Raw genomic sequence first — 11,447 nt, 5'->3', positions numbered from 1 at the left:
GGTATTTTTATATCTGTATAGCCTAATCAAATTCCGTCGATAGGTACTTATTTCACGCAAACTCGTTTAAAAAACGGATATGAATTAATAAGGCTACCTATGTAAATTGCATATCAATGCGTTTTCAATTTGGCAAGTTGGTTGAGTACGACGTCAAAAAACACTGTCTTGTTATACTGTACTTCTACATTTGATTATGAATCATCGGTTTTCCTTTGGACTCCGCTCATATTGCAGTGCTTCTTGATAAACGTCAACAGCACATGTTGATAAGTAGATATAATTTTTAAATAGGTACCGAGTTCTTTTCGATGATTTTATCATTTATTGTGCAGTGAAGTGATTGGTTTTCGCGTTTTTTTCTTTCTACCTATTGTTTTTTTTTTCAAATTAAGGTGGACCTAACCTAACAGAGAATTTTAGAGGTAAGAGACCAGCCGAATGCATTTTTTTTGAGTTTGACTTTCTGTTCTTCGCACAAAACTTCATCAAGGAAAAGGTTGAAATACATGCGAAATAAGTAGGTATATGTAATCGCGAGTTTAAAGTCAGCGTGAAATTTCTGAATCATTTCAAGGTGGTCGCGTTTAATATTTTCAAGTGCATGTTTTGTAAATCGTGATCTGGGAAGCAAGGAGGGACGGGAGAGAACTGGAGGATTTTCATGAAAAGTTCTCAAAACCGAAACACTTTCTGTATCGAAATAAAAAACACAAAAATCATTCGGATGATACAGATATACGAGTAGATAGGTAAGTTATAACTTTTCAATACTGGTGTTCAGATAGACAAAATAGTTTATCGGAGGGATGGGAGCTATTTAGTCGAATTACGAAATGAGTAGGGACATTTCTTGGAAACAATATTTTAAAAATGAAATTATAATTTCTCGTACTTAGATAATATACCGATGATCTGATGGGAAAAAACATGTTTTAAAATAATGCTACGTTGCGTTGTACCTACTGCATCTCCGAATCGCGAAACAAAATAGGTACCTAATTAAATAAATGTTGGGTGGTGGTACAAAAATAATATCATCATCTCGCGATAACGTAAACTCTGCAACTTGACTATCGCGGTTAATGTACTTATCCACTGACCGCCATACATTGTGCATACTTTTTTCGCGATAAGACGTCTGAATTGTTGGAATAAGTATTGTAAGTTTTATATAATATGTAATTTTATGTGTGTACTGTGTACTGTGTACCATACTTGGTTTCATATTTAACGTATGTAAAATTTAGTTCAATTAGATAATTATGATGCGTTTAAGATTGAAAAATAATTTTCAGAAATTATTGCCGGTCCATCATTTCGTACTACTTTAGATTTGAATTAACAGAATCTTGAAATATTTCTTCTTCCTTTTCAACCACGTAACCAGATGCTCGATAATAATCAACGATCATCATCAGGTAATTTGATTTCAAATTGGCCATACATACCAAAATGTTCCTAAGCTTATGTATGATTCATCTTTAGCCGATTTCCGAATACTTACTTATTTTATCGTATGAATATTTTTTAGGAAATAAGTAAAGATTTATTCTAGTGCATCAGATCTGAATAATTACTGAAATCTTTCAAGCTGTGACAGCTGACGTCATCAAACAACAAATCGAATTTCGAATAATACAGCTATTCTACTATCAGTATCCTCTCAGGTAAATACACAATATTCATTACCTACTCAAATTGGCACATGAGTTTTCAAACAGAAATACATATGTGTAATTCCCATAAGTTTATTAGGGACTTGGGACGTATCCAAATTTGGCAGAATATTTTTTGGACTGGATGCTGGGGGGGGGGGGCAGAAAGACGTTGGAAGACTACCAAATTAGAAATGCTTATATTCATTTTAAAATTTTTCACAAATATTGATGAAGGTTCCGAGCTGTTCTGCAGTCTGCAAGGAATTGTTGAATTATTCTGTCTAGAAGAAATTACCTACCATAAAAAAAGCTTGAATGAAATTCAGCTCGTAGAAACTCAATATACTTAATCATTTTTTGAGGATGCTTCCGATTGACTCGAGCACTTAAAATTTGTTCAAGTTTCCAGGGAGATTATCCGCTACATTATCTCTCGCTCGCTAATCGCTCGGTGGACAAACTAGCGATTTTTATCCCTTAAAAACGTAAAATATATTATGGAACAAGGGAGATAATGTGATCTTCAACCATTTTGAAAATCACATTATCTCCCTAGTTGCATAATCTACTATTCTTACAAATTTACACACAATAGATACCTATACGAGTAAATAGGCCAACTAAAATACGATCGTACCACAATTTTGCCCCATATAAAGTCAATTAGAAGTTGTTTTGAGCCATCCTGGAGCTACGAGTTGTTATACGAATTTTTCAGCTCTCAATAAAAAGTGTTTAAATCAATCAAGTCAGAAAAACTATAAGCCAAGTCGAAAAAAACTGGAAATCAACCAATTTGTTTTTTAAAATTTGAGAAATTTTTAAAATACCTGCTTAATAAATTAAACTTGATGATTTTTCAAATGAAAAATGTTTGAATCAATTAAGTCAGAAAAACTATACAGCCAAATCGAAAAAAAAACTGGGAATCAACCAATTTGTTTATAAAATTTTGAGAATTTTTTTCAAATACCTACCTACCTACTTGATAAATTAAACTTGGTAATTTCTTACTTTATATTTTTTTAGGTACAGGCAAACTCCAAACGAACAGTCATTAAAATAATGGATCTAAAAAGACCGAAAAACGAACTTTACGATGATGAAATCGAATTCCAGTAAGTAAATTTTATGCTACTTACTCAAATACCTATTTTATATTTATTACCTATTATAATTATTTAGGTATTATTATTTTTTTTACAAAATTTTGGCACTCATCTACTTTACATTCGGATCATTTTCGGTTAGAATTTTCAACAACATTGAAATTTTAAGTGAAATACGTAGGTATATGTTTTGTAAACATGTAAATGAAGAAAGAAAGAAGGGTTCAATAGCGTAGCCAGGATTTTCTCAAGGAGAAGGCAAAATAGAATTTTTAGGCATAAAAAAATCTAAAAGAGTCAACTTTCTGAAGGTGAAATTATGCCCAAAAAAAGAAAATGTGTGTTTTTGCATGTGAGAGAGGAATGGCTTCAGTTACCCTCTCCCTTAACACTTTCCTGGAAAGGTTTCTAGATATGTAGGTACTTATACTTGGGAATATTTTTTTTTTACAAAATTTTGGCACTATCTTCAACTCTGATTCATTAGAATCAATCATGATGTTGGAAAACTTCAGCCTTCGCTTCGCTCAGGTCTGTTGTTTTTTCTTTTTCAAAATCAAACTTGCTAAAAATCTATCAATCATTCAAACTCAAAAAAATGAACTCCTCACACGAAAGAAATCTTTTTACTGCTCGAAATAGATAGGTACGAAATTTTGAGAGCTTTTCCTCTCACTTCGTTCGGGCTTTTTTGCTTTTCTTATTCGGAACTAAATTTCTAATTGTAAGAAAAATTTCAAATTCTGAAATTGATAAGCCAAAAAAAATCAAACTCATCCCAAAAATGATTTCTTTCTTTTATAAGCCGTTTCTTAACAAAATAATATTCATACGTATTATACTGAGTATTGGTTTAATTTTCTTACAGTGAAACTTCAGCTGATGATGACTCTTGCAGTGAAACTTCAGATGAAGAACCGTCAACATCCAAAATTCGCGACGATTCATCAAAAAGTATTTTCAACCATAGGTAAAGGAATATGCTCGTTATTTCTATGTACTGACTCTGCTTCAAAAGAAAACTTCACTCAAATGACATTTCCATCGAAAAACATACTTATTTCAATTTCTTGCGAAATTTTGACCCATTTTGAAAAGTCGTAGGCCTATGACAATTTGCCAATTTCAATAAATCGAGAAAATGTCCCCAAAAACTCAACAGTTTTTTTCAGCCTTTCGAAATTGGAAATGATGGCAAAAAAATCGGCACCACAGGAAAAATTTTGAATCCCTGACTTATATGTATAATCACTTACTTAATCACTTTTCTACCAGGGGTTCATAATTTTAAAATTTACATTGAAAATTTAAAAAGAAGTTTCTTTCAAGATTTTTTGGTGGTAATTGATCATATAACAATGTAAATTTTTCTGGCAGCTTTTTGCTCCCCCTCCCTACCTTTTTTCTCAAAAAAGACATTACTTCCCATCAAACCAAATTCCATACTTTTACACACACAAAAAACCCTAGATAATTGTTATACAAATTTTTGTGCAGGAAAAGTACGGGGGAAACGCCTTCCAAGCGCCCGAAGATATCCAAAACCAAGTCAGCAGGAGGATCTTCGGGAACGAAAAACATAAAGAATAATGATGGTGATAAGTTGAAAGTCGAAAATATTTCAGCAAATAACTTGAAAATACTAATTCCCTTTTTACGGCATATTCCCGAGGAATATTATTCTATTGCTTTTGCAACAGACACCGATACAGCAGGAAATTCTGACGATATAGTTTTTCGATACAAAGAACCAAATGGTAAATTGGTATATCGTTTTTTGCAAATTGAACAAAAGAAGCATGCAAACAAGGAAATCACTCTTGATGATTTACTTGGCGAGATGGACCAACAATTTAGTCTGAAGAAACATTTTCATTCTTTTCGTAAAGCTATCAAAAATCCTCTGTTCAAAGGTTACGAAATGAAAGATTTTGTAATTTGTACAAATGCTGATATGGCCCTAGATTTAAAAAGTAATTTTGCAAAAATCAGTGGTAGTGATAATCTCTTAAGTTTTGGAAAGAGAACTACAGATCTGGAGTGTTTGAAATTGAAATTCGACGACGTTTCAAAAAAGAATAAATTTACTTCCGCACTCAAGAAGATATCGAAATGTAACAGACTGGCTGAAAAACTCGCCAATTGTGTACACAATAGAAAGGTCATTAGCTTCAAAAATAATCTACTTGCGGATTACCATCGTGCGATACGAAAATATATCATTGAGCCTGAAGATTTTCGAGAAGGCCAACAGAAGATTATAAATGTCAAATTCAGGACTGATTTTCTGAATGGAAATTTGCCAGAACAAGTGAAAAACTTCCGAAAAGCTTTCTATGAAGCCTACATCGATCTCTCAAAAAAGCAAATACCCGAGCATCAGTTCTGGGCAAATATGAAGAACGCGAGACCGAAAATGCACCAGTCTTATAGAACATATCTCGAACTAGATGATGATCCAAAGCTCAATGATTATAGAAAACTAGCAGAAGAGATCGCTGCAGAAATGAAATATGCCCATCGCAACGATGTCAAAATAGAGAGAAGAACACAAGTTATTAAAGACAATATTGATAAATTGGCGGGGTACGTGTTCATAAAGAAAAATAACTCGATGAAAGATACTTATTATTTTAGCTCAAAATTTGTCCGCAGTGAATGTAAATTACCTCGTGATATAGAAAAATTCAGAAATCACTTAAAGGATGTCTTACTCATGAATAAAGTGGCATTCAATGAGAAGAAATACAAATTTTATATCAAGAATTTCGTAACATGCCTAGAGGCAGTAGTATACTCAGAATCCTATCTGCCATATATAAATGATGCGGATGAAGTTTCTGAAAAAGAAATAAATTATTTTTTTGAAAAATTGGTATTTGCAATTAATCAGCCCAATGGTACTGAAATGGACAAATATTTCAATTTCTCTCACGACAACGCTGGAGCATATTCACCCCTCCATGAATACATATCGTCTTGGATAAAAACTAAAAAAGGATGCTTTCAAGACCACCTAGAAGGCAAAGCTTTTATAAGAGAAATCAACACGAGGATTTCCAAATTAGAAGTGCGTGATTCAACGGTAGAATATTGCGCTGAGCTTGCATCTTTTGGCATAGAATTTATGGATAATTTATCAGTAATACGCAGTTTTTTGAATTCTAAAGAAGAACGGATTCTTAACCTCGTGAGTTCACCACAGACTTGTCAATCAAATTTAATCAAACGACTACAAACTTCAATAAATATTCGAGGGAACAAATCCGATACTAGCATTGCTACAAAACTGAGTGCAATTAAAGTGATGCAAACGTTGAAAAATATACCAGAATACGAGGGTAGTTTCATTTTTATGCCTACGCGTTCAATTCTGCCGGTACATGATATTATAATGAACAATTTTGACTCCATAGCATCGATTAATCTACTTGTAATTGAGTGTGGAGATGAGGAAACAAATATATGGAAATTATACCAACGATTATGCTCGACAATAGAACGTCATGCCGATAAAAAGATTATCATAATTACTCAAAAGGATTACATCCTGACTAAGGCATTCCAAGATTATTTTTCTGGAACGATGAAATATAAACAGATTGATGATGAAAAAAGTAGGGCTATTGTAGATAAAAAATTAAGCTAGTTTTTTTTAAGAACTTACCAGAGATTCGAGTAATTTGTGGCAAAGATTATTGATAATTTTAGGCTACTCGTAGAATAGTACTCGTACCTATCTGAGTCATTTTTGACGAATAATTACATTTGTATGTGATATTTATCAGTTTTGTATGCATTGACATAAAATTGAAAAATTGTTGATTTTTTGTCCTCTTTTTTATCATTACTCAGTATTATTGTTTGTTTGAGAATAGGAACCAAAATTTAGAAATCTTGAGAGAAAAATGATGAGATCTCGAGTTGGAGATTCAGCGTTTTAATTATGAAGTGCAATTTAAGCTAAACCAACATTTTCCAATCTCTTTTGTCAATTACCACAAATAACCAATATTCTCAGTGTTTATTTTTAATTTTTAATTTTAAAATTTATTGTGTATATAAATTTTATATTCTAGATTTTTGTATTTACTTAGTCATTATTGACTTTTTGATGTTTACAATGTAGAGCAGGAAAATAACATAAAAAAGCGAGGGCAAAAAGGAAAAAATTGGCACATAAATTTTTTCTTCGGGAATGTGTTCAGATGAACCCCCTGAACTACCAAAAAAAACCCGAACCTCCTAACCCTGGAGCTAATTTTTTTAGGGGGCTAAAACCGGTTCCGATTTACGTTTTTTGCGATTTACTCCGAAAATATTAGGTTTACGAGAAAAACTACCATGACTAAAAATGTTCCCCTTCAGATTCTCGACAATTTGATACTAGGCTCGATACCCACCCCTCAGGAGGGGTGTCTGAAAAAAGGGGTGGAAAGAGTAGGTGTTTGAAAAAAAGTCAGTCCAATAAATTGATCAAAGTTACCACTTAATATCATTCGTTTTCGCTCAAATTTTGTTTACAAAGTCTACTCACCCAACTATTAATCACACCACCATTGATTGGTCTTCAGCCCTCCCAAGGGGTTGGTGGGGGATGCTTGGTTTTTCAAGTAACACACAACTGAATCATATATTTGAAAAACTAATCTGGACATGCAATATATCGAAGGGGATGTTTTCGAGGTCGCTGAATACGAATACTAACTTATTTTCTGGGTACAACTCCTCAAAGCCCCTCTGTGCCCCAAAAAGGGGGTTAAAATTTTGAAAAATCGTGAAAAGTCGAGTGATATATCGAATGGTATGTTTTCGAGGTCGCTGAGTACGAATATGAACTTATTTTTTGTGTCCCACACCCCAATGTCCCTCTGGGCCCCAACAAGGGGGCCAAAATTTCAAAAAAATCATCAAAAAGTCGAGTGATATATCAAATGGAATGTTTTTCAGATCGCCAAGCACAAAAATATGAACTTACTTTTGGGTCCCATCCCACAATGTCCCTCTTCGCTCCAAAAAAGGGCCAAATTTCTAAAAATCGTGGAAAGTCGAGTGATATACTCGTATCGAATGGTATGTTTTAATGTTTTCAAGATCGCTGAACACATATTTTTAGAATCCAAAGCACAACGGTTCTCAGCTCCAAAAAAGTTAACGAAAAAACATGGTGTGATCTTTTTCTTTAAAGATTCACACCATCACTTTAGAAAAAATTCTGAAAATTCATCTCAAAAATACTGATTGGGCTAACTTTTGGCGGTAGGAGGGGAGATGTAAGTAGAGCTACTCGCATTACCAAGGTATTATTGGGATCGCTGTTCAAAAAGTTTGAACGATCATTTTGCAAACAAAACATTTTACATCTCAAGATTTTTCTTTAAAACGCTCACTCACCTACCAGGTTTTGATTATTATTTTTCAAAATAAAATAAAATGGAACTTGTACTTTCACTGTGTTGTCGAATTTCATTGAAATAAAATGTGTAATCATCCAACTAATTTCAATTTTTAAATTTTGTCTAGGTACTTACGTGCCACTCGAATTATATTTTTATGGGAAATTTAAATGAAGTTAATAATTTACATATAACGTTTCTTTATTTGTTAAAAAAAACTCATGAATTGATAAAATATTTCAAAATAGAATCCTGAAAACATACCATTCGATACGAGTATATCACTCGACTTTCCACGATTTTTAGAAATTTGGCCCTTTTTTGGAGCGAAGAGGGACATTGTGGGATGGGACCCAAAAGTAAGTTCATATTTTTGTGCTTGGCGATCTGAAAAACATTCCATTTGATATATCACTCGACTTTTTGATGATTTTTTTGAAATTTTGGCCCCCTTGTTGGGGCCCAGAGGGACATTGGGGTGTGGGACACAAAAAATAAGTTCATATTCGTACTCAGCGACCTCGAAAACATACCATTCGATATATCACTCGACTTTTCACGATTTTTCAAAATTTTAACCCCCTTTTTGGGGCACAGAGGGGCTTTGAGGAGTTGTACCCAGAAAATAAGTTAGTATTCGTATTCAGCGACCTCGAAAACATCCCCTTCGATATATTGCATGTCCAGATTAGTTTTTCAAATATATGATTCAGTTGTGTGTTACTTGAAAAACCAAGCATCCCCCACCAACCCCTTGGGAGGGCTGAAGACCAATCAATGGTGGTGTGAATAATAGTTGGGTGAGTAGACTTTGTAAACAAAATTTGAGCGAAAACGAATGATATTAAGTGGTAACTTTGATCAATTTATTGGACTGACTTTTTTTCAAACACCTACTCTTTCCACCCCTTTTTTCAGACACCCCTCCTGAGGGGTGGGTATCGAGCCTAGTATCAAATTGTCGAGAATCTGAAGGGGAACATTTTTAGTCATGGTAGTTTTTCTCGTAAACCTAATATTTTCGGAGTAAATCGCAAAAAACGTAAATCGGAACCGGTTTTAGCCCCCTAAAAAAATTAGCTCCAGGGTTAGGAGGTTCGGGTTTTTTTTGGTAGTTCAGGGGGTTCATCTGAACACATTCCCGAAGAAAAAATTTATGTGCCAATTTTTTCCTTTTTAATACCGCTATTTGCCTGCTCTAATGTTTATATTGGATTTTTCTTGCCTGAATTTTGCATTTTTAGGTACCTCTACCTACTACCTACCCATCGTTACTTTTTTAGGATACTGAAACCAATATTTTTTTTGATTGTTTTGCACTCAAATTACGTGACATTCTATTCTAGACTCCATCTCTCCGAGTGCACTCAAAGGCAGATAACAGGAGAGGCTTAAAGTTTTGAGGAAAACATGGATAGATAACTACCTACTGCAGAATTCAATCAGACTTTTTTCAGGTTGTATGTGTAGTTCCATAGAAACAATTTCTGCAGGTGTGGTTAAAACCAGTCTTACCACCTTTTAAAGTATCAAGTATCAGCTAGAAAACTTGACAAATGACATTTCTTTATTGTACCTATATACAGTGTACATAAGGTGGATGATGTGATTTGAGTAACATGGAAATTTAGGAGAATTTTGTGAATATTTTGAACGATAGGGTGATCTGAAAAAATATTTTGCATGGAGATCAAGGAGCTGAGAGAGTCACTTTGTATTTTTAAAGCTTTTGTTTTCAAACTGAGTGGTGGGTGGATATACGCTTGAAAGACAATGGTGTATTGCAAGAAGTTCATCAGCAGTATGTATCAAAGAACCAGGGACGAAGCGAAGGGGGCTAGGGGGCAGCCTGCCCCCTAATTGTTTAACGAAAGTTGAAAAAAGTTGGGAAATTGTGAGAAATACAAGAAAGTTGGGAAAATACAAGAATTCCGACAATAGGTAGGTAAGTATTTTAGTTTTGGAGTTTTCAAATATTAAAATTTTTTGCAATCATCAAAGTTAAAAACTCTCCCAACTTTTGAAGCCAAACCAGTTTCTAAATCTACGATTTTCCCAACCAAGATTCACATTTTTTTCAAAAAATGTTACCCTCGCTTTGCTCGGGCAAAATTGTTCTACCTGTTCATGTCAACATTACAACTAACTGTTTTGCTTCTGGAAATTATACAAATTTTGAAAATCTTTTACCCTCGCTTCGCTCGGGCCAATTTGTTTTTTTTCCACGCTTGAAAATTTCAAGAAACTATTGATAAATTTCTCAAAAAGTTGAAATCAGAAAAACAGAATTTTTTCAATAAAGCGTATAGGAGGATAAGGTACAATTTCGGGCCCAAAAATGGATTTCGACGAAATTCACACCAAAGGTTACCCATGATGAGAAGATACGCTGAAAAATTTTCAGACCCCCCCAGAGCTTTTTTCAGGGGGGAAGGGGCCAAAATGTGTTTTTTAAACTTTATTTTCCAGTTTTTCGCCAAATGTAGATAACAATTTCGCGTTTTTTTGTATCAATTTTTAAGGGTGAGGGAAAGCCTCTGAAATTTTTTCAAAATTTTTTGGACCATTTTTCACCAAATTGTGGCGTTTTGAAAATTTTGAACGGTCATTTTGTAAAAAAGTTGCGGAGGTACAGTCACCATTTTTTTCCCTAAAATACACTTTTCAGTCAACATTACACCATAAAAGTTTCACCGACTTTCAGTTGGTGCAACATTGTCAACAAAAATAAAAACTGACCACGCGTCATATTTGCCAGGGGTGGGTGTGATAGTCCACGGCGCTATCGTGGGAAGTTACGTAGCGTTTGCGCGCGTTATCGTCATTCATGATTCTTTTGTAGTCCGGTCAAATAGTGGAAAAATGGGTGAACCACATACTCGTAATTCGGTTCGAAGATTTTTGTGGTGAATATTGTCAGAAATGTCAACCCCCTCCCTTCATTATATACCTCTCAAAATGGCTTTTTTCATCTTGTTATATGTTTTTTAACAATGAACATTATACCACAAGTCAAAATTTCAATTGCTGAAATTCATTTTTCGATTTTTGAAGAATTTATAAACATTTTAATTTGGGCCAAAAATAGAAATAATCAAAATCTTACCAAATTGAATAAGCAAGCTGAAATTTGGTTTATATCTTATTTTCGACCTCTTGAGTCGATTTGTGGCGGTCTCAAACCGTTCTGCAACCTTCAGCAGGTTTTTAGTTTCTTCAGTTTTCAATTTAAAAAAAAAAAAAAAACGCTGTAAATTGGCTGAAGAAATTCAGCATCTTAA

At 33.9% G+C, this 11,447-nt stretch overlaps 1 protein-coding gene across 4 annotated transcripts; it reads left to right on the top strand.

The window, feature by feature from the left end:
* The first annotated feature begins 233 nt into the window (after positions 1 to 233).
* Positions 234 to 6,850, top strand: LOC135848202 (uncharacterized). 4 transcript variants are annotated; one of them, XM_065368029.1, is made up of 6 exons: positions 234 to 425; positions 1,299 to 1,421; positions 1,535 to 1,670; positions 2,691 to 2,779; positions 3,639 to 3,740; positions 4,268 to 6,850. In XM_065368029.1, exons 4-6 carry the CDS (start codon positions 2,727 to 2,729, stop codon positions 6,417 to 6,419), a joined length of 2,307 nt encoding a protein of 768 aa, XP_065224101.1. In that variant the 5' UTR covers positions 234 to 425; positions 1,299 to 1,421; positions 1,535 to 1,670; positions 2,691 to 2,726; the 3' UTR covers positions 6,420 to 6,850. The 4 variants fall into 4 exon arrangements, with proteins under 4 accessions (XP_065224101.1, XP_065224102.1, XP_065224100.1 ...); XM_065368030.1 differs by lacking the exon at positions 234 to 425 and adding an exon at positions 517 to 752; XM_065368028.1 differs by lacking the exon at positions 234 to 425 and adding an exon at positions 1,020 to 1,163.
* The last annotated feature ends 4,597 nt before the right edge of the window (positions 6,851 to 11,447 follow it).

The sequence above is a fragment of the Planococcus citri genome, chromosome 5 (assembly GCF_950023065.1).
Source record: "Planococcus citri chromosome 5, ihPlaCitr1.1, whole genome shotgun sequence".
NCBI classification, from domain to species: domain Eukaryota; kingdom Metazoa; phylum Arthropoda; class Insecta; order Hemiptera; family Pseudococcidae; genus Planococcus; species Planococcus citri.
Note: the sequence above shows the minus strand (reverse complement) of the source record. Positions and strands in the feature narration are given on the sequence as shown.

Excerpts from the sequence above, each read along its gene's own strand:
- LOC135848202 (XM_065368029.1), top strand. The coding sequence starts at position 2,727 with ATGGATCTAAAAAGACCGAAAAACGAACTTTACGATGATGAAATCGAA. Across the intron at positions 2,780-3,638 it reads GATGATGAAATCGAATTCCA|TGAAACTTCAGCTGATGATG; the intron begins GTAAGTAAATTT and ends ATTTTCTTACAG. Across the intron at positions 3,741-4,267 it reads AAAAGTATTTTCAACCATAG|GAAAAGTACGGGGGAAACGC; the intron begins GTAAAGGAATAT and ends ATTTTTGTGCAG.